The sequence below is a fragment of the Barbatula barbatula genome (assembly GCF_947034865.1).
Source record: "Barbatula barbatula genome assembly, chromosome: 5".
Taxonomy (NCBI): Eukaryota; Metazoa; Chordata; class Actinopteri; order Cypriniformes; family Nemacheilidae; genus Barbatula; species Barbatula barbatula.
Window position 1 is genome coordinate 13769313 of NC_136769.1, and position 22847 is coordinate 13792159.

Genomic DNA, 22847 nt, shown 5'->3' on the forward strand with positions numbered 1-22847 from the left:
AATTAGAACCAATATCATAACCCCAGCCATCATACATCTGTAACGTTTGCCTAATATGTGCAAAGATACAGTTTGATTCATTCAGAAACAAGATGAGGTAATATATAACAGACACTATGCCACACATGCTGTTAAAACAGCTTGACTTGCTCCTCCATTTGTCATTTCAAACCTGTATGACTTTCTTCCACAGAACACAAAAGAAGATATTTTGAAAAAGTTGGTAACCGAGCACCCATTCACTTCTATTGTATGGACACAAAACCAATGCAAGTAAATGGGTGGCTGTTCGGTTAACAACATTCTTCAAAATATCTTCTTTTGTGTTCTGCGGAAAAAAGAAAGCCATACAGGTTTGAAATTACGTGAGGGTGAGGAAACGGTGACAGAATTTTCACACTAGATTTGTGTAACTGGATACTGCTCGAGTGGGGAGACATAAGCTCATAAATTAAATTATTCTACATCCCAACACAATAAACAGATAAAAAACACTTTTGATTAATAATAAAAATACAACAATCTTGACAATGTTTTAATAAACACCAAGGCACTGTCTTAGATATTTGAAGACATAGTAAATACAAACGTCAGTTTTTTGTTCAAATATGACATATTCAAGAATCATGCATTGAATTCACAACAAACTGCAGAACTGAGATGAATTTCAAAGTCTGCTTTATTGACAATTCTGCCACATGTACAGTAGTACATACATATGGAGGATAAAACTACTGTTTCTCTCAGACTCATGGTCTATACAAATAACACTACACAGAATAAAAATATATATATAACAAAATACAGATAAATACAGATTATTATATATATATATATATGTAAAATACAACTTTTGTATCAGAAATAAATACACTGGCCCCATGGAACATTCCTCATCTCACATTGCACCACTGATCTCCCGCTCTCACTTTCCCAAAGAAAGTAAATTACTGATAAGAAATTAAATCCTGATTAAACTTTTCAGCGCTTTGACTTCACAGGGCAGATAAAAGGGGCTACAGGTAGAAGAATGGATTCACATGTCTTGGTAGGCTGAAATTACAGGACTTAAGCCTAGTGTAAGTACAGAGGAAACACCTTAAACGTAATTACAGAATGCAGACAGCACCTCCCACTATACATACACACTCGCACATGTTGCTAACTCTTAATGACAGCCCTTCTTAGACGAGTCATGACTTCAAACGAAATCCAGAAAAATGCTGAGTGGGTATATTTTGATCAAAATCACTGCAGCTCCATTTTCCTCCAAAAACAAAGGCACAACGATGAGATGTGATTCAGACCGCACAGAAACTTTGAGGTCAATATAATACAACATCACTCGATGGGCACAGGTTAGCAGTTATCTATAGAGGTGAGTACAGGGTATCCCCTGTGTGCACATGCCTTCTAGAGCATTTCTCCTCAGGGTGACACTTCAACACCTTGTGATGCACTGTGCATCCCAGACTACGGTTGTTGCCATGGATACACACACACCTTGCACCTCCCAGAGCTCATCACAGCAGAGCATCTGTCACTTCCTGACAACACAAACAAACCTCGGTCAGGCTCATACATGACTGAGCTTAATAACCCATGAACGCAATAACCCAACAGGTCACATCTAAATTCAGTTTGGACTCCGAGTTTTACCACTTGAATTATTACATTTTATATAAAACATGTAGATGGCAAATCATTTTACTCTGCAAGAAGGGACATAAACCAAGTACAGCAAAAAGAATGGTTGCCAGATAACGTTAAATTATCAGCTTATCAGTTTAGAAGTAATTATACAAACATATTTGACGTTGGAATGCCAAATAAACAGACCAATCAAAAGTCAGTATCTATGCAATATGATTTAAACAAAAGTGACAGCCAATTTCAATTAAATGCAACTTTAATATTTAGAGTTTTTCAGTATGAAACCCAACATGTCAAACAAAGCAACCAAACAGTGGTGAGTAAGGTCAACACCCTGCAGCTGTGAGATTTGCTCTAACAAGACTGCAAGAAAGATCTACATCCAACCCAACCCTGCCAATCGAAAACATTTCCAAGGCTTCACGCCCGAGATCAGGAATCCTTTGCAGTAAAATCAGCATAGCGCTCGCCTATCATGCTAATGTCATCGCTTTCCATGTTTAACCTCGCAGGAATGAGAAAAGTCTGGAGATCTTAATTAGCAGACTTTAAATATGCAGCTGTATTTAAAAGCGCTGGTTCTCTCGCAGAGAGATGAAAAGAGTGAAAGGCAGCTGCTCTACATGAAAACTGGAGCGACTGGGGACGTGCCTCGTGGGACGACCGCGGAACAGATAGGAATCCTTACCATAGTCACCTTCAATTAAACACATCACACAACTTGATTTTCAGGCATATGTGCAAAGACGTAACACCCTCAAAAACTCAAACAAATGCTTTACAAACACATTGACATTAGTGATGGCCAGACATATCAGCCATCCATACAAATGAAACTGATATTGGTAAAGATTGAACTGGATGGTTAATAAAAGTGGTCATTGACGATTTACAAATTTTTTAAGCATGTATATTAGGGCTGGGCAAAGTTTTAAAGCGGTCGATTCAATATCCCTTCTCAAAAGCTGTGAATGTTTTTCTTTTCTTTCGTATTTCCATAAGCACTGAACATTCATTAACGCGAATGTTATTGCTACTACGATCCACTAAATGTCACTTTTCTTTTTGCAACGGGTGGAACAGGGAGCATATCATTAATTTATTCAATGGCTCGAAAGCACACGAAGCACTCTGATCTCGCAAAGCTCTCACGGTACTCTGTCAGCCAATGACAATGCTGGCACAATGCAAATGGCACAGCTTCATTGACAGTTAGTGACAACAAAATCATGGCGAGTGTGAAAAAGAGAAAGGTAGACACAGAAAACAGAAGATTCCAAAGCGAATGGATTTTGTTTTAACTATCCACCGCAATGCAAAGCCAACGTGTTTATTATGCACGCAGACCGTGGCGATCTGTAAGGCTGATAACATGAAACGGCATTTCAAGTAATTGCATGGCAATTTCAACTGGGAAGGTTGAACACAACCTGTGGAAGGTAACACAATTGGTGGCAGCTTACAAAAAGTCAGTTGCTGTTATTCACAAAACCACATCTGTGCCGGAGAATGCAGCCACAGCTCCTTACGTGTGGCTTGGAACCTGGCAAAGGCCAAAATCCTATTTTAGCAAAGTTGTGACTGTCGTTACTGACGGGGCTCCCTCGAATGGTTGGACATCACAAAGGCAGACTAGCTGCTGTAAGCCCGACACTCGTGGCATTTCACTGCATAATTCATAAATCGGTGATGTGTGCCAAATTGTCTGGAAAAACGAGCGAGATGATGGATACTGTGATGTAGCTGGTAAACTTTATCCTCGAGTCTGCAACATAGTCTTTTCCGAGCTTTACTGGAGGAAATATCTGCAGAACGGCAAAATCTTTTGCTGCACAATGATATCTGGTGGCTAAGCAAGGCATGTGTTGGAGAAAGTGTGTGAACTACAAATGAACTTTGTACATTTTTAAGTAGCATCCAAAGATTTGGGAGCTTTAACTTGTCGATTGAACTCCTCTTCCTAAGACATCCATTCTCAGTTCCAGAAGATGGACAGTGGACTAGTGACGCTAAAAGCCTGATTCCATCCTAAGATGAAGCATCGTTGCAGGTGGAGATTTTAGAAATGTCAAAGTCTAATTTAGTCCAATAGCTACACAAGGCGTCTAATGTGAATGACTTTTGGACCAAATTTGTTTCTCAAGATAAATTCAAGAACAGCAGAGTCATTGCAATGCTTCTACTTTCAATATTTCCCTCCACCTATATCTGCGAGTTGTCATGTTCTGTAATGAATATCATCAAGAACCAGGATAGAAACAGATTTCCAGTGCACATCTTGATCAGTGTCTCAGTACATCTTGATCACGATTGCAACAACAGAATACAGCCCCAACATCAGAGGCATTACTTTAGCCTGTCGCTGTCACTCCTCTCATTGAATGGTGAGTTAATACTATTACATTTTGATCACCATAAATGTAAGAACAATACAAATATGAATGCTTATAGGTCTAATAATTTACTCTGCATTTTAGGAAAGCGAGGAAAAGAGATCCAGTGTGGAGACAGAAAGACTTGTTATGGATGGAAAACATGATCCAGATTTTTTTTATTCTGCAACAATGTTTTTTAGCAATACAAAGTAATGTTTATGTAATGTAAGGTAACTGCTTGATCAAAACTGAGAAAATTGAACTAATAAGGCAATACTACTAATAATAAAAATACTAATAGCAAAACAAACATTGCAGTTATCAAATTATAGTTTGTGGCCCTTGACTTTCTATTGTTGGTAATTTGCCCCTTGGTGAAAACTAATTGAGGAACCCTGGTTTAAAGTGTAATATGCAGGTTTGTGGCTCTTCGTGTCATTTTTGTATTCACCATTGCAATGTGATATGTACTGATCTTTTTTTTAATATCTATAGGGTTTTTTTAAATCTATATTCAGTGACTCGAATCGATAGCTTGTGAATCGGAATCAAATTCGAACGACAGGATCGATACCCAGCCCTAATGTATATTAATTAGATCTGTAGGTACTGTTATTGGTACCAGCCATTTAACCACTAGGCTGATTTTTATTGCTTATTTAAACTTGATAACATCCTAAAATAATTCATTCCAGATCATTTACACCCAATCTACACGACAAACGTGATGTGTTAGTGAGCAATTAACAGTAAGCACTTAACTGCATGACAGTAGCTTAACTTTCGTTAAAACAGTGTGTGACATTTCCATTTATTACAAATAATGGTGTAGTACGACGCTGTCAAATGTCACTTTGTAGTACATTAGAGAACGAAAGTAATAATCAAATGTGCCCTGTGTCGGAAACATCGGAAAGTCCAATAGATTTTGTAGAATTGGTTTGTTCACAAAGTCCACTGTAATGAACGGTTTAAAGGAAAACTATGAATAATATATTTCCTCCCCATGTGCCACCTCACGTCTCTGTCCCTGTGTGCCATCACACAAAATATAATTTTACTGCTGGGGAAAAGTTTCAAATAAATTTCGAGTTCATTTCTATAGCACTGTCCAGCAGTGGTTCTCAAACTGGGGGCCCCAAGATGGATCCAGATTTTGTGGCATTTAATGAAATATAGAAATTTATCATAAATGCAATTAAACATCAGAAATTTTTTTTGATTTTCCAGCATATGTATTTGGTTTGATCAAAGTTTTTATTTGGGGGCACAAAGCGTTGCACCCAACACAAAGGGGGCCACACAATGAAAAAGTATAGAAATCATATTGTAAAATAAACAAACTAAATATAGATAAAGAATAATAATAATATATAATAAGGGATAAAAGTATACTTATTTAAAATCATTAAAACAATAAGATACTTTTGTATCTATACAATATAGAAGACATGCGATTATTGCAAATATTATTGCAAATTTTCTAATCTGTATTAATCATTTTCTGTTGTTTTAAATCTGGGGGTTTGTGGTAGACTGACTGTAGTTTAACTTTGGAAGAAGTTCATCATTTTAAAGTAACTTCCCAAAACAGCATCATAAAAACAAAAACTAATTTCACAGAGGAATCTGTAATCTCTGGACTGAGGAACCACACATCAACCCGCAGCGTCTAACACCAAAAACGTGAATTAGCCCATTAGTCTGGGTTTAATGTGAGAGAGAGAGAGCGAGAGAGAGAGAGCGAGAGAGAGAGCGAGAGAGAGAGAGCGAGAGAGAGAGCGAGAGATGAAGGATTAAAAAGCACATGTGCAGAGATGAGCAGGTGAATCTTATGGAACAGATTCCAGAGCTCGGTTCACCTGACCTGCGTTACTGGTACACAACTGGCTGCGTTTTTACTGCTTCGCATTCGACCAAACGGTGACGTTCAGACAGAAACGATATGAAGATGGACAGCTCTATTATAAGCCATTCTCTCTTTTACCCAACATCCTTATATTTTCCTATTACTGCCATGGTGGGGCTATTATGCCGAAAGACATTTCAAATAACACGCTCAAGGACGAGTTGCTCTGAATAGAGATTAAGTTAGTGTGAATACGCAAACGCGCACGAGGCGGGCAAAAAGACAAGATGGCGGTAGGCTGCAGGCTATAAATACTGACCCAGTCAGAGAATGTCTCTCTCTCTCTCTCTCTCCATGCACCACCTCCTGCAATTTAAACACACACACACTCGCAGTCACAAACAAACACTTGCTGTGAATCAGAACACCATCCAGCCTCTTGCCACCATGTGAGTGTAATAGCAGCAGCGTCTCTTATTCTTTTTAGTTTATGTTTTGTGTGTAGCCACATCCATAATGGCCATCGATGTAAGCCGAAAGCATCGCTGCACAAGTGTAAGCACAACGGTGCTCGGCCAACCAGAGATGTCGAGATAAAGTGATGGTTATAATTTGAACATCATATTTCACCTTGGGAATATTTGCAGTTACTCACCTGACATGTTGCGAAGCTTTTCACACTTTTACAATGAACTAGTGTTGGAAATTCTGTCATCAGTTCTAACCCTCATGTCCTTCCAGACCCATAGGACTTCACGCCTTTCGTGAAGATAGAATAATACGTTTTCTGGGTTTTTATTCTTAATAACAACAAATCCCTTGTGACATCTACTGTGACAAAAAGATACATATTTTTCATGCTACACAAAAGAAAATAATTGACATCGGTTGGGAATGGTATGAGGGCGAGTAAATTATGATGAATTTTTCCTTTAAAGGTCCAGTGTATGAAATTTAGTGGCATCTAGGGGTGAGGTTTCAAATTGCAACCAACTGACACCCATATCATTTGATGCACTATGCTCCCGCAGAAGGAAATAACATCTTTACGAAACATGCTCTTTAGAGAAGTTTTTCATTAAGGGTTACTGTAGAAATGAATTGGGATACATGTAAGAGGATACCCACGGTGTATGTAGAAATAGCTCATTCTAAGGTAATAAAAACAAAACACTTCATTATGTAAGATCTTTATACACCTCTGAAGGGATAATTATGTATACTATATTGCATTTCTGTCAATAGATCCTTCAAAAATGTACACATTGGACCTTTAACAGAGTGGTTGATGATGGTTAAATTGCCCAAGCCGAAGTGTATAATTATTAGGACGTTTGTTACGACCATGCAAAATCAGGATTTGCATCAGGTTTTGTGGGATGTTCAAATAGTAACCTACGTAAATGCACAGCCCTTAAACCACAGCGTGTTTGGTTCTCTATGCAAATCAATGGAGACGCCTGGGAGCTCTGCTGCTTCTCTCAGAGAAACACTGATTCTCCTGCAGGGCTGTGCTGACTCACTTGTATAGGAACAAGGAGAGCTCGCAAAGTTTCTTCATGTTGGAAAGTCTGTGTCTGCTCTTATACCGATAAAATCTCAACACGCTAAAGGCATAGTGGGGAGCAAAGACAAAATGCACATTTAAATCTCTGTGGGTGTTATAGAATGAAAAAATTTGAAAGCAGACCTCATCACCTCTACCTATGAAATCATCTATCATCGTATCATATGTCAAAAGCTGCCTCGCCCTTTACTCCAGGGGTTGTTACTCATCTAAATCTCCTTAGTCCAGAATGAACCAACTAAACTAAATACTATTCAGTCAGAGTTTAATACTCAGTCTTAAAGGGATAGTTCACGCAAAATGGAAAATTTCTCAGATTGTTTGAAACCTATCTACATTTTTGTTGAACACAAAGAAAAACATTTGGAAGAATGTTCAGTTCTAGGACATCATCCACTACCATAGTTGAAAAAAAACCCACAATGAGATATATGGAAGAATTTAGGAAAGCAAACAGATTTGGGGCACCTGTGACTACCATTACATTTTTCCAACTATGGTAGTCAATGGTGTCCCAGAACTGAAAATTGATAAGATTTTTGATAACAAGTAAATACTATAAGTAACTGCAGGAAAAGTACAACAAAGGATATCACGGCTGTTCCACAGAAACCTTGAATCGCCATATTTTGACTTATTTTTGCTATAATCCAATATTTTGTGTCACCCTTTATGTTTGTCAGTGGGTTTTGCAAATATCTAAATAATATAAAGTATTAAAAAGTGCAACTTTGACAACACAGTATTTAATCAATTGAAAAGTAGTGCTTTTTTATGTCTTGAAAAACAGCGAATTTTCAGGTTTCAGAACGGCAGCGATTACATTTTCTTACACTCCCATGTTATAAAAAACATAGTTTTTAACTAAAAGTCTGGCTGCCATCTGTAGTTCTAAAAGAAAATATTACAAAGCTAATGCATGCTCTCAAAAGAGTCACTACCAACAACAGAAGAAATGACAGCAATTCTTTTTCTGGGTCAACCGTTCCTTTAAGGCTCATTCAAACTATGCCGATAAACCATCAAACTACGAAATCCAAAAGCCAAGTTCAAATGTGGCGTCATGCAGACCACCAATCCAATTAGAGCCGAGATGATTTTGTTTATTGTGAGGAAATAAAATGCTTTGCTTCATTTTATGGTTTTATTTACTGGAGACGCAACACTTGCAATTGGAAAAAAAATTATGAGATGCAGTCTTAAAAATACCACACTGTAATTTACCTGATTGAAAACTACAGAAAATGATATGCCACATAAATGACGTAAAAATAGACACTCACAATTTGACGAGATGAGAGACAAATACAAACATTATTGCAGTTTACCACCATGAAAAATATACAACATATAAACTACTAAATATGTAATGGCGGCTATATTCTGTAAAGTGTTCTTTGAAAGTGTCTTATTATAATTAGGGGTCCTCGGTAAGATAAAAACAGCTGCTTATAGAGAATCAACTCAGAATGATGAGAAACGCTTGAACCGCAATTTACCACATCAAAACACATAGTGCTGGTGTAATTAAGTAAATATGAAAAAGCTAAATTCTCATTTATTAATATGACTCACAGAACATTAAATATTTTTAAATGAAAGTTTTATCTTCTAAACGGTAAATGGGTCAATGACGTTACAAATTACAAATTACTTGCATACATTCTCTTTTCTATGGACAAAGACTGAAATTCTGGTTATAATTCATTTTGAGACACTGATTGCGTTAATGATCGCAGAAATGTCTATGTGGTGTAACCGTAAAACTGCGTGCCTTGTTTAAAAATAATGAAATTCTCAATAAAATACCATATCAGATAGCTAGAACACCATTGTTGAAAATATTTGAAATAATTTCGGGAATCATGCAAGTCAAGTCAAATTCAGGCAATGTCAAGGTGGTGTAACCACCATTCACTGTAGATAAACGTTGGCTCAACAAACAGCTTCCAAATAATTATCCCGAAAGAAAATATGCATTGTGGTAATTATAACTTAAGGTCTGAAGTGCAAATGAAATGTATATATATTCAACGAACATCATAAATTGTGCTCTGCCAATCTGTCAGCAGAAGTGAAAAATGTATGTTGGCCAAGCAAGCCTTTTGGCCTTTACACATGCTTGTGCGCAGGAGAGCGAGTCACATATTTCCATTAGTTAAACCAAGTGTGGGAGCTCTACGACTTTCACAGTGAGTATTTCTGTATTTATTATATATCTGTGTGATATTGATAGCTCTTATGTCATTTGTGCGGAGCTATCAAAAGCCGCCATGAGATCGCTAAAACAATTGACCCTAACTACTGCATACAAAGCTTAGAAACTCTTTTTAAATGTTTGATAATTTGTTTGTTAGGTATTCTTAGGTATACATGTCCAATGGTATGACCCTGGAAACGCATTGATATTTCATCATTATTATAAAATATTAGTATTAACTTTAACATTGTCATTTGAAATATTGACGTCACATGAACCTATGTGGATCATGTCAAAATACAAAATACTATGCTGCAGACGCATCGAAAGGGTTTCTGAAAAAAAGAGAAGCTTGTGTTCAAAATATACCTGCAAGACACTTGCTTAACTTTTTATCTCCGATTACACATCAGACTGAGCGAGTAACTTTTAAACACGGGCGTCTCTTTAATCATAAACCCTTTCGTCGCGTCTGCATCAGGCACGTATTTTGACATTGTGCGCGATGCACATAGGTTCATGTGATGCGCTGAACATGTATTTTGATATGACGTACTGAACACATATTTTGAATAACTGCTGGCCCTGAAGATTAGGCACCAATCGCCACTGAATATGATAATATATACAAACAAGATTTAATAATGTAGTGGGTGTCTACATTTGAATAAATTGAGTGCTAAAAGAAATTCTAACATTTCTGGGTATTGGAGACTGGCGCAGTAGTCAAGAAATTGTTGAATATAGTTGTTGCTTTTGTTTTATTGTGCACCAAAAACATTCTGTGTCCTGAAGATAAACAAAGGTTTTACGGTTGTGAAGCGACTTGAGGATTAGTAATTCATGACAGAATTTTCATTCTAACCCATTTACCAAAAAACAATATGTGTTATAAAAGAGAAGTATCTAATTTAGTGAATGAATATGGTTTTTAGCCATTTTTACATGACTTGTCCAAGATTACTTCGAAAACTGTGTTTTCGGCATTTGTCCCGATAAATGTTGCAAAAATAAATTATAATTTATATTTAGAGATAACATGTATAAAATCTATTTTATTATAAAAATCTATTATATTCATGTGATATTTTAAAATAAAGGTAATAAAATAAATATGATTTACATTTTTATGAGTTTTCATTCCATCTAGATGGATAAAATGTTTAATATTTCTCATTCTTTGCCAGTTACACAATTTGACATTTTCAAGTCCCTTCAGTCTTAACTTTTATAAAAACATGGTGCAAATTGTATTTGTATTTACACACAATCAACAAAGTACATTTAAAATGTCAGATTAATGCTTTTAAAAACTGTTTTTGACAACCCTGTTTTGTCACTGACCCAAATACTCTGACAGCATGAATTGTAACTCCCCCTTTTCCAAAATACAGATTCACGTGGACGTGGACATTTGTGGGTGTAAGAAGAAGACTGTCACATTGGTGCTGGCTCTTGTGCTGGATCTGTGAAACTCAGAACTGCCCAGAGTGTTCGCTTAGATCCGCTTAGGTTCGCTTGCTATAGATATGTGTCAATGTATCAGCTGGCAATATTTATCAGCTAATAGCATAAAAAGGCTGATATAACAAACAACTAGTTATTCATTTCTTAACTGTGTAAATGCACTTTTTTATAATAATAAACAAAATGTGTTTTGTACTAGGCAATGAATCCTTAAATTTTCTCCCCTGCACATGCTTGCACACAGTGGGTCACGGCTGCCTCTCAGATCGCCCGTTTGGCTTAAGACTCGAGATATTAAGAGTTTCATTCTGTATTCTGCTCTACAGTAAAAGTCTGAAAATAATCTTTACAAACAGAGCAACCCAAGGACAAACAGCCAGACGGAGTCATTAGCAGTAATTAACAATGTCCTAATTCTGCAAATTTGCCACAGAAACATGCTGCAATGAGAGGGTCCTTACAGCAGAGCAGGTGTTACCTGACAATCAATCTTTTTGTGAGCTGTTCTGCCTAATGTGGGTATGCTGGGTAATGGACTGGTAGATAGATACAAAATGATGAATTTTCATTTTTGAGTGAACTATGCCTTTAAGAGAAAGTGAAAGATTGTCTTATCAGTTGTCTGAAAATCCTCTCAGAGTTTTTCTATGGCCAAAACCGAGACGTTCCTGCTGACAAGAAACACAAGCAAGTTCTAAATCTTCCTTTCACATAACTCCATTCCTTACTCCATATACACAGCTACAGAGACCTCACAGTTCCATAAAACCTTTTTCTCCCTATTCGTCCTTTTTTCCTCCGTTCCACAAAAACACACCCTCAGTTTTGCAAACGCACTTCCCTGTGAATCACTCCTCCTCTCTGAGGCCGTGTTTGTACCCCCGTGTGGGGCCTCCCGGGCCTCTCTTGAAAAAGAAAGCTGGGTAGTCTTACACTCCCCTGTGCCCAGCACTGCTTTCTCTGAGAGACTCTCGTAATTGAGTTCACCTTCACCTTTCTCCGCCGATACACATGCTGTTTGGTTGACCTGCTGAATCACATTCTCATTATGCAATGCTTAATAATAACATTCTCATTATCATGCAAGTCATCCGGACATCTCACCAAAACGTAGCTTTCCAGATCCACAACATAAACCCCAAAGCCCAAATCACACGAGAATAGATTAGAAGCCTAAACGTGAAAGGAATAGACATATCCTTATCAGCCGCAGATCATGTGAATCCTTAGGTACAGGGGCCCAGGAGGCGATAAAGAGAGATGTGAAACACAGCCAAATTAGATTAGATCGAATTAGCTGAACTCTGTAAATGCCTCCAATGCACGCAGATGGACCATAATCTGTGAGCTGCCCATTGCAATGATACAAAAATTCAAAGTATGAAAGTGCAAGAGGACAAAGACAGACCACAATCTTACAGAATATTCTACCATGAAATGACTAAATACACTAAAACACACATCCACACAAAGCATGTCAGCATTCCCTCCAGAGGGAATGTTTGAGGTCCAGCATTAGCAGATGCTCTAATGAGATTTATGACGGTCTATCCTTAACATGACATAAGCCCCTCTCCCATCTGCCCTACACGGCTCTGCTGTAGCCCTCATAGAGCCCCTCTGCTGTCCCAAGTTTACTGCCTCATACCTCAACCTCAGGGTTAATAAAGAGGGCGTAACCCATCTTTCAGTGTCCAGATCCATTACCTCTGCACACCTCCCTGCTTCCACTATCTCAGCAGTGCTGTCAACTCACTTACTCTCTTTGTAATCTGTATTGTGCCTTAGGTTTGCTGCCTAATTGTTCAATGAGATTAAACACAGACTTGACTTGGGTCCAAAATCTATTTTGGTGACAGTAGCCAATGGTAAATAAGAGCATCTGGAACAATGTACAGTTTTAAATGTACAATAAAATAATCTGTCATTTGCAACATATTTTTGTTCTCGTGAAAATTAATCTTCTTTAATGGGCTATTAATAATAAACAGCGTGGTTAAATAGCCAGCGTCAAATACAAAGGCAAGGTTTTTTCCTCATTTCTCATATTTTTCTCATGGTTACTTAATGTAAGAAACTATCCACACACGTAAATTCAAGATGTAAAAAGTGATGCTTTCTCTAGTCATACATTCAATATTAGGGCTTTCAAATGATTAATCCCCATCAAGCAGATCCAGAATAAAGGTTTGTGTTTACATAATGTTTGTCCATGTACTGGGCATATTTATTTTGTATACATATGCATGTATGAATTTATTTATAATTACGAGCAGGGCTGGGCGGAATGACCAAAAATCTATTTCACAGAATGATTACTTTTATTTCACGGTAAAGATAGATTTCATAACATATAACGTATTTATCTTCTGGCTATATGATAGGTATACAGTAGGAATATAGACAACAATGAAGTATGAATATATGCACAGACAATGAGAGTGCAGTATATTACTGGTGTTCATGGGGTCAGAATGTGGGTCTTCATCGCACTTTACTCTCTATTAGATGTGCATTTTAGTGTGTTGCGACTATCTGTCTTTAGGTCTGTTTATTCTCATGCTTCTCTTTCCACAGCGAGTCTCTGGTGACTCCACACCAGTCTCATCAAAGTATCGAGCATTTCAACGAAAGTATTTATTGTGTTATGTTTTATTGTGTTAGTTAGCGAGTTATTATGGATTAAATCAAAACAAATCACCTGCAGTTTGATTGATATTAATTGGAATGCAAAATAAAATAAACATGATTTTTGGACAATTAGATTGTTCTCATTTTGCAATCAAACTTTTCATTTATGCATCTATGTGTAAACGTTTATGAATACAAAATGAATCTGCACAATGCACAGACATATTTTATTCTGGATGTGAATTATCGTGATAGCCCTATTTCATATATATCTATATTCATCCAATTCATTAAATCGGCTATTGTTAGACAATGATTCTTGGCAATAAATTGAATCTATGCATCAAGTTCTTAAAAAGTTACTGTGCACTGTCGAACAGCTCAAAGTTTATATGTACTTCTATTTGGCACTTAGCAAATGTAGATTTTAGACCCTGAACACAAACTTTTAAATCCCTTAGAGGTGACCAAAGATGGTCGATAGATCTCTACCAAATGTTGCTATAAATGCTTCTTGTGCCAGCAATTCATGTAGCCCACACAACTCATGGTATAAGCCCTGGTACTGATTCAATATATTGAAACTGGCACTATAGTGGATGGTATTATGTCACCCACCCCTGCAGTTACTCGCGTACTGATCTGAACTCAAATGAAGACATCGTCACAAAGTAAGTGCAGTTATCTACAGGGACTAGAGAGTGATCCAGCTCAAAATTCTGCTTTTGAGTTCTGATAGCAAGATTGGTGCTTACCGCTGTGTTTTTAATTTAAACAACGCTTGAAAGATTCAAGATATTTTTGTAATTGTTGCAAGTATGAAACGTTGAAAAAAAACAACGCAATTAAAATCAAAACTGACCTTTGGTTTTCTGTTCAGCAGCCTGCAAAGAAAGAACAGAATGAAACAGAGGTGAACATACAAAAACATTATGACAATAAACATTTCTCTTGTTTAATGGTACATTTCAGTTTGACCGTTGAGGTAACAGGGCTGTATAGATCTCAATAGGCTTACGACAGACACTTTGAGGTGTCTGTTAAGCAGCTTTTATAAGGACACAAGCACAAGATGTGAAGTGAAAGCTTGTGGGACAAGGAAAAGAAACACTTACCTTTTTCTGAGCAGCTTCTTTCTTTTTCTTTTCTTCTTGTTTTTTCTTTTTCTTTTCTTCCATCAAATGGTTCTCCTCTTCTGTATCCTTTTTTTGTCTCAAGGCTGTAAAAGAACAGAGTCTGTCAGTATTATTGATCCCCGTGAAGATCAAATACAGGCAAAAGCAGGGTAAAATCCAATGCACAATAACCACAATATAGCAAAGTGTGCTGGTACTAAATTTGGAACTTGTCGTGTCATATCACCGCAAGAAAAGTCATTGGTCAATCTTAAGATTTAATAATGGCTTATTCACATCCATAAAGTATTGCTCTTGATTGACATTAAAGGGGCAGTTCACCCAAAAATAACAATTTACTCACCCTTGAGTTGTTCCAAATCTGTATACATTTCTATGTTTTGATGAACACAGAGAAACACATTTGGAAGAATGGTTATAACCAAACAGTTCTTGGCCACCATTGACTACCATAGTAGGAAAAATTACAAAAGTAGTCAAAAGTGCCCCAGAACTGTTTCCTTTCCTACATTTCTTCAAAATATCTTCTTTTGTGTTCAGCAGAAATGTATAAAGCAATTTTCCTACTAATATACCCAAGATCTGTTTTGTTACATCCTTCCAAATATTTGTATCTGTGTTCATCAGAACAAAGAAAAGTATACCGATTTGGAACAACTTATGGGTAAATGTTAATTTTTGGGTGAACTGTTTCTTTAAGCAAAAAAATGAATAAAACACTTGTAAGGATAACACTGCTGTCCTTGACCTTGTATCTCCATATTTATTATTTAAATTGTTCTGTTAAAAATCATTATTATAAAGTCACTCTTTATGTTCGTCACTCGGTTTTGCAAATATCTAACCAATAAAACGTTTTCAGAAATGCTTGTCAACAATATAGCATGTACTCAGTTAAAAAGTACTGTGTTTTTTCCAAAACATACAAGGTTTCAAAAAGACAACGAACATATGCTACAGTCTATTTAAGTATAACATCAACATACAACACAAGTATAATTTTCCACCATTAAAATCAAATGTGCATATTTTAATGAATCATTTAACTGCTAAGTGCACATATATAAAAATGTTTAGGTAAAACTTTAGTGAACTTCAACATTTACTAAAACATCATTAAAATCAAATATTCATTAACATTACTTAATGCACAAGCAGTGAAAAACTGTATTGATATTAAATAACATAAAATGATGAATTAATGCTGTCAAAATATATTGTCCATTGCCATTTAATAATATCTAATGCATTAACAAACGTCGGCAAGCCTCTTTCACATGAGTCGTAAACTAAATTTGATAATGTCAGGAGCACTATAAAGAACAGACAACAGAAGACATTTTTTGAAATTTTCTGAAACAGGAAGTGTGACGCGAGTCTGAAAAAGGGCCTTCGGGTGATGTTTTTCCAGCACAACGTGCTGCCTTTACTAGCGTTGATTTAATCGATATAATCCAGGACCAAACCAGACAGACATAAAGAGTAAAAATGAGACACCGAACACTGGATTTATTATATGCAGTTCAGTTGTTAAAATCAGCACCTACCTGCCTCAGGTCGCTGTCCCGTAAACAGTACAAACCTTAGACCAAAACATCAGTACTAGAGCCCCCTCTTAGCTGCGGGGTGTTTCTAAATTAAGATCTTAACTTTAAACAGGCGGTATTAGGGTATTAAGATCGTTTACATTATTAATATGAAGACATTTAATCCAGTCATTCTTGTTAGACTTGAGCTGCATCTGAATTCGCTCACTCATTCACTATTCAGCATTCAGCGAATGCTAAATAGTCTACTATATGGGGAAGAAGTGAATGAGTGAACAATTTCAGACACTGAAGTAGTATTGTCAGTAATGACACGGACATTCGTCATAACACGTATATTACATCTGTGTGTCTTTATTGATTGTTTAATAAAATGGTAAAGAAAATGTATACCTTATTTGTCACTTTTTTTATTCGTTTTTAATAAAGAAAACAAAACAACTTTTTGCCAAGTTTATTTAATTACATTTTTTATAGCACCATTGTCTATAACATTAATTAATATACTCTGTTTATTCGCAAAATGTGGAAAATGTGTGTCAACAAGAACAAAGTATAACCGTATTATTAAATATAAACGTGCATTCATGGCATTAACAGTCACTCTCCACCGGCTGATTCTAATCGGTTGAAAGGACATCGGATGTACGCTCAAAATCAGAATGTGTTGTAGGTAAAAAGTAGTTAATGAATGTAGGGAATGAGTTGTTCACTCACAACACAAAAAAATGGAGGACACCCCAAATATTGCACTCAATAGGAAATGGGGGGAAATTCAGACACAGCTTTGGATACGGGTGTAACCGGAACATCGTTTTAATCTGCGTCGAACGATGCGGAAGTCAACAAAACGGAAGCGTGAAAATGGCTTATGAATGAAACCCTACTGCATAATGGTCTTTATAGAGTTATAGAGTAGAGTATGTTGAGAAAAATGTCAAACAAGCCTAAAATAGATGAACTTATCGCACCAGTTCATTCATTACATAACAAAGGCCAATCTCGCAGAATCCAATCACTGATTTAAAAGTGGGCTTGGAAAAAGAAATGAAAACACTGTTTTAGTTTAACAGCATAAAATGTGGTCTGAGTTTTTAGCCTTGCATGTTAACAATGAAAATAAATAAAAAATAGATGTGCTTGGGATTTAGAAGGGACACTTCTTTTAAGAATAAAAACATTGACGTCAATATTTGTTCATTCCTTGACGCCTTTTTTCAATAAACTGCCCAAGTGGGTTGAGATAAACAAAGACATCACAAACAACAAGCATCTAAATATAAGTGGTTAAAATCAGCAGAATCCTCACGAGACCACGTTTTATCCATATCTGGGTGTCAATACAATTATTTTGGGATTCATTATGTTTAGTGTACAGTACAGATGCCTAAATCTATAATATGTAATGTAAAATCCTGAAATGTTATTTTGATTCCCCCCAAACATTATAGACCCAGTTCTAATTCATAGAAGATCGTGACATTACCTTTGACAAACAGGGGAACAATAATGCATGTTAAGTGCACAACCCGCAACATAAACCGCTTTCATTGTGGGTTTAATCTCAATTTAAATGCGATACGGTTCGCGAACAGCCAGTGTGACGTACAGTAGAAAATAGAGGTAGGAGGGGAAGGGGGACAAAACTGAGCAAGTCGAAGAGACAGTGGAGATGCAGTGGAAGGAGCCGGGAGGGGGTAGACGCTCACTGGGCACAGAGCCAAAAAATGTCAGCGCTGCAAGACAAACAAGAGCGCTGCGAGCCCTCGGGAACCCGCTGGCTAGCAACAGCAGCCCACAGAGGAAGAAGTCTGCAGCCTCTCCATCCGACACAATCAAGCATTAGGAACCCATAACTTCCGAACCATGAGACGACCAGACCTGACATGCCAGTAAACCCCCGAATAACACAAAAATCACCTCTAGACAACCCGCCGCACTCAACAGCAAACGCAGACGAAACACAATGTGGAAGAGAGCCTTTAAAGTCTGTTTCCACAGGCGAATATATGTGTCAATGGTGAAAGTAAGGCGTGAAATCCTGTTTTTAGAATTCCAGACCACATGTGCAGGTACCCTTCTAATCCAGCTGAAAGAAACTTTCTGCCAGCCTGAATGACAATGAAAAAGAGTGAAAGGTGATTTTTCAAATGTTCGGCTACTGGCGGGCAAACAGCCTCTAAAAATAGCTTTGGTGGATTGACTCACTGTCACAGCGGTCCCGATGACTTTCATCTCTGTACAAAGTCACTAATGAAAGCACTTTCGCAAGCTCTGCTGACAATTTATTGCCCTAATAGATCACACAAATGCCTTCTATAAAGACCCCTGTCATTATACTCAAATCACGCAGGTCTTTCGGCGATTGCACATTTGTCTCAATAAAATGCAAAACATCCAACAGTTCAGCAGACTAATGGACTTAGTAAAAGAGGAAACTCATGTAACAGGGGCTAAATTGAGAGTGATCAGTTCTAAGGTTATTAGTGATGCATCAAGGGGGGAAAAGCGTCAGCTTGAACTTCAGCGGCGGAATTACAACCAACCCTGTAGGACTGTAGGATGTCTCATACAATATGCCTACAATCAACGTCCAACAACGCAACATTCGGGAATCAGATACTGCATTCTACTGAACAGTACTGTCCTAAACAGTCCATTTTCTGTTTCCGTGTAATATTAAAATGTATAATGTTAATACACAGTGATAACGTTAGGACAGTGGTTCTCAAACTTTTCAAATAAAATAAAATCTGGCAATCTAATACGCGTTTATTTTACTACTTTGCATAAAACATATCCTAGTACCTTAGAAAATAACCATTATAATGATCGTGCTTAAAATGCCACAATTACACTGAAGCTAATAAAATACTTTACAATGAAGTTTTATCAGGGATTGCACAGGCACCAGAAACAGTCCAGTACAATCCCATAACCAAAATCTACAATAACCAAATATAAAGCCACGTGGTGCAAATCCCCAGCCAGAGCTAATGCTGGCGAGGATTCATAGGAAGAGGGCAATGTGACCTAAGCTTTATGGTAATCTGAGCATTAGGTGGCCTCTTTTTGTCCAACTCTTTCTCACTGGTAGAGAACACATGGCCCTTTCAAAGGTCTGCCTGTGACAGGGGCCCCTGACCCAGAGAGGGAAACAAAAATCTCCCTACACCACGTGAACAGTTATGGGCAGAATATGTTTGACATTGATGCTGTCCTAAGAAGCATGTTACGCTGCACGTCAAACAAGCTTGAAATACACTTTTGTCAAAACAAAGGTAGAAGTAGTAGTATTACAGTCAATATTGTGGCAATTTGATATTCGTCTGAAAGCTAAAAAAGCATTTAAATAATGTGAGGCTTCTTACACTGTTTGAAGGACATCCATACGAAGGCAATACTTTATCAATATGAAAAGGTTACGTTTATGATAGCTGTAGAATCTGTGGTGTTCTAGCAGAAACTTGGAGATTTCCAATCTTATTAAACATTAAAAAGAAATAGCTACACTCAACCCACTCCCAATAAAATGAGCAAAAAGCTCGAGGCAACAACATTGACGTGACAACGAGGTTTCTCTATCGTCCACTTCATTTCTGGTGTGCCATTGACCAGCACTGGAACGAACCTAAGCTCGATATCATGACAGAAAGGCTGTGACACCATTCCACCAATCCGATCAATGTGACCCAGGAAAACACTAGGTAACGTTATAGACACTGTTTCTAGCATTTTACGAGCCCCGAGGATGTAAAGAACATTTTGGGGCTTCTTGAAAATACACAGCATTCACACAATACATCTTTCGAGAGACAATTCTTCAAATGAAATGGGGAAATCCCTACAGATGACTACACCGTTCATACAGCCAGCAGTTATAAACATCTAAGCCCCTCATATCGGTCTAAATCGCGTATAAAATATAAGATAGAAAAGAAAGTTGTCTTGCGTCTGTTTGGAAAATGGGGCAATGTAAGCGTCGGTGGGGAGGGGGGTAAACATTTGCACACGCAAGCTTTTTCTAGCCATCTAAACAGAAAATATGCGATTAAAAACACATTAGCATTCTGTTAAAAAGCACTGCCCAGTTATCTTACGAACAGACCACGATACATTGAAGCATTTTACTCGGAATGTGTACCCTCTCAATGTCACCGACTGGCACAGTCACAATAACACAAAACGATCACACTAAAACCATAATGTACACAAAAATGACCACACCACGCCCACTTCAATATTTTAAGCGTTTCAAAAAATGTCACATCTTACCTTTATTACACAGACGGAGCGAATGCTGATGTTCAAATCCGATGCATGAGCTGCATGGTGAAGGAGGACGTTGTCGATACCCGTACTGACAGAGATCAGATATATTCAGTCGCAGTCAGACACTCGCTCTTGCAGTGAGCTGCAATGGCGAGCCTGACTTTCCAGTTGAGGAATTCACCTCTATGCAAGACAGCGAAACTTATCCAGAGGGCAAACGAATCTGAAGATGCCAGTGCAAACAGCGAAAAACGACGATTTTTTTTCATCGGCTAGAAAGCTTAACGTTGAAGGGTTGTAACATTTCGGCGATTTTTGTAGGAGCAGCTACACACGCGCGCACGCACACGGGCAGTTTGAGCTTTACTGAATGACGTTTGTTTTCACATCGATAAAGTCACGTATACTGTATAAAGTGCGTAAAGGGTTTTTTTCAGCATGCCTTTAGTTCGCTAATGCGCATTGTAAACGAGTCCACGAAAGCAAATGTCCCGAGAGCATGGGAATTCCAATACATCCATTTAAAAATTACACTGCACTGACGTGAAGCGCTCACTGGGTTTTCCTTTGCGGCGCTCCAGCAGCCATTTTGTTGAAACTGACAACAGCGGCTCAAGTCTTAGCAGAGTAACAGGAAGTGCCCCATACTCCAGCGGCGCGTCACGTGACTTCGACTAACAAACAATCCATCCCTTCTGTTAAAATTTCGCTCCACCTTTATCGTTGCCATGACAACGAGGACCCAAGAATTACCTCCCTCCCCCATCAACACATACTAATGCGGATCCAGCCGCCCGTTCCGTGTCCTCGCTTGATAAGACCTTAGTCGAGCTTGGTCAGCACTACTTTACAACTTATGCATTTAAAACATTGTCGTTTTGAAGGGCCTGGCATTCCTTCAGAAGGGTGTGCATCTATTTTGCCTGAAATTTGCCATTTTTGTTTACACATCCTTCCGCCAGCAGGGGGCACGATTTCAACAAACCAAAATAATGAATCTGAAAATCATCTCTTAATTACATGACACCTAGTAGTTGAAAATTAAAACCCATATACACGTGCAATCACTAAATCCAATTTGTTCATTTCTCATTGACAGATCTTTTAACTAAGAAAATGACACAGGCTGTTCAAATATAACAAAAACAATACACTTGAAAACCATACAAATATTAATAACATAAACAGATTATGTTTATATAGGTAGGAGGGGTATAACTCCTCCTACCTATTTATATAGGTATAACTCCTTTCTGATATAGGCCTGAGTTTGCATTGGTACAAGATACAGATGCATTAGCCTACACTAAACTCTCCAAATTAGTACGCATATTTAAAATGTATCATTTTGTAAACATAAATACTGCCATTTAAAATGGTTTAATCTCCCTTTCTGTCTTTTCTACTGAATCGAAATAATTCATTTCAGAGAACACTGAAATCCATAGAGCGTAACACTTTGGGCCATCACATGACTTTCCAAACACGCGATCTGTGATCACTCTGTGTGATACTATAATATAATAAAGACGATCTGGGCATCCAAGTATGGTCGGTAAGCAAAACCAGGGGGAAATTGAAATTTCAACAGTTCTCCCCACTCAGTGCCGTCCTGCTCCTGCTTACAGCTTTATCCCAGCATGGAATGAATAAGACAAATACGATCAGAGAGCTGGCCAAACGTTTCGATGAGCAATGAGCCAAAACCAGAACTCACCAAAGGCTCATCTCTTTCGCTTTCATTAACATTGATTTGCCAATGACAGCCAGACCACTTCTGTTGGCCAGATGAATACGAGGGGATGGCTGAGTCGCTTTGGGTAGTTAAAAGACAAGGGCTCGCCGATAAAGACGTGCTGACAGACCTTCAAGGGGCCAATTAAATAACAATCCGCCCTAATGTCATCTGCATATGGATAACGGCTGAGATATAAAACGCGTCGACAGAAGAAAAACGTGATTACGGACTACGTTTAATGATGAAGTATGTATAGAGGCATAAAAGATCAGCTTGGCAGGGAGAGCTAATCACAACCGGTGGCAATTAATCTTGCTTGTCGTGATAATTCTCGCCCATTATTCATCGCGTCACCTCTTCAGCTCCAGAGTCAGAGAGAGGGCAACCCAGGCTCAATAAACCAGAAAGTATA

At 37.8% G+C, this 22847-nt stretch overlaps 1 protein-coding gene across 3 annotated transcripts in view; it reads right to left on the reverse strand.

Annotated features, from left to right (window-relative positions):
- tnrc6c1 (trinucleotide repeat containing adaptor 6C1) overlaps positions 1-20834 on the reverse strand; it is a 46299-nt gene extending 25465 nt beyond the window's left edge. For all 3 annotated transcript variants that reach the window (XM_079457116.1, XM_079457115.1, XM_079457114.1), the window contains exons 1-3: positions 20701-20834; positions 14858-14961; positions 14605-14626 (exon numbers count right to left, since the gene is read on the reverse strand). In XM_079457116.1, coding sequence (XP_079313242.1) covers positions 14605-14626; positions 14858-14920 — 85 coding nt within the window. In that variant the 5' untranslated portion in view covers positions 14921-14961; positions 20701-20834. The remainder of the gene's footprint in view (positions 1-14604; positions 14627-14857; positions 14962-20700) is intronic.
- Positions 20835-22847: the final 2013 nt, after the last annotated feature.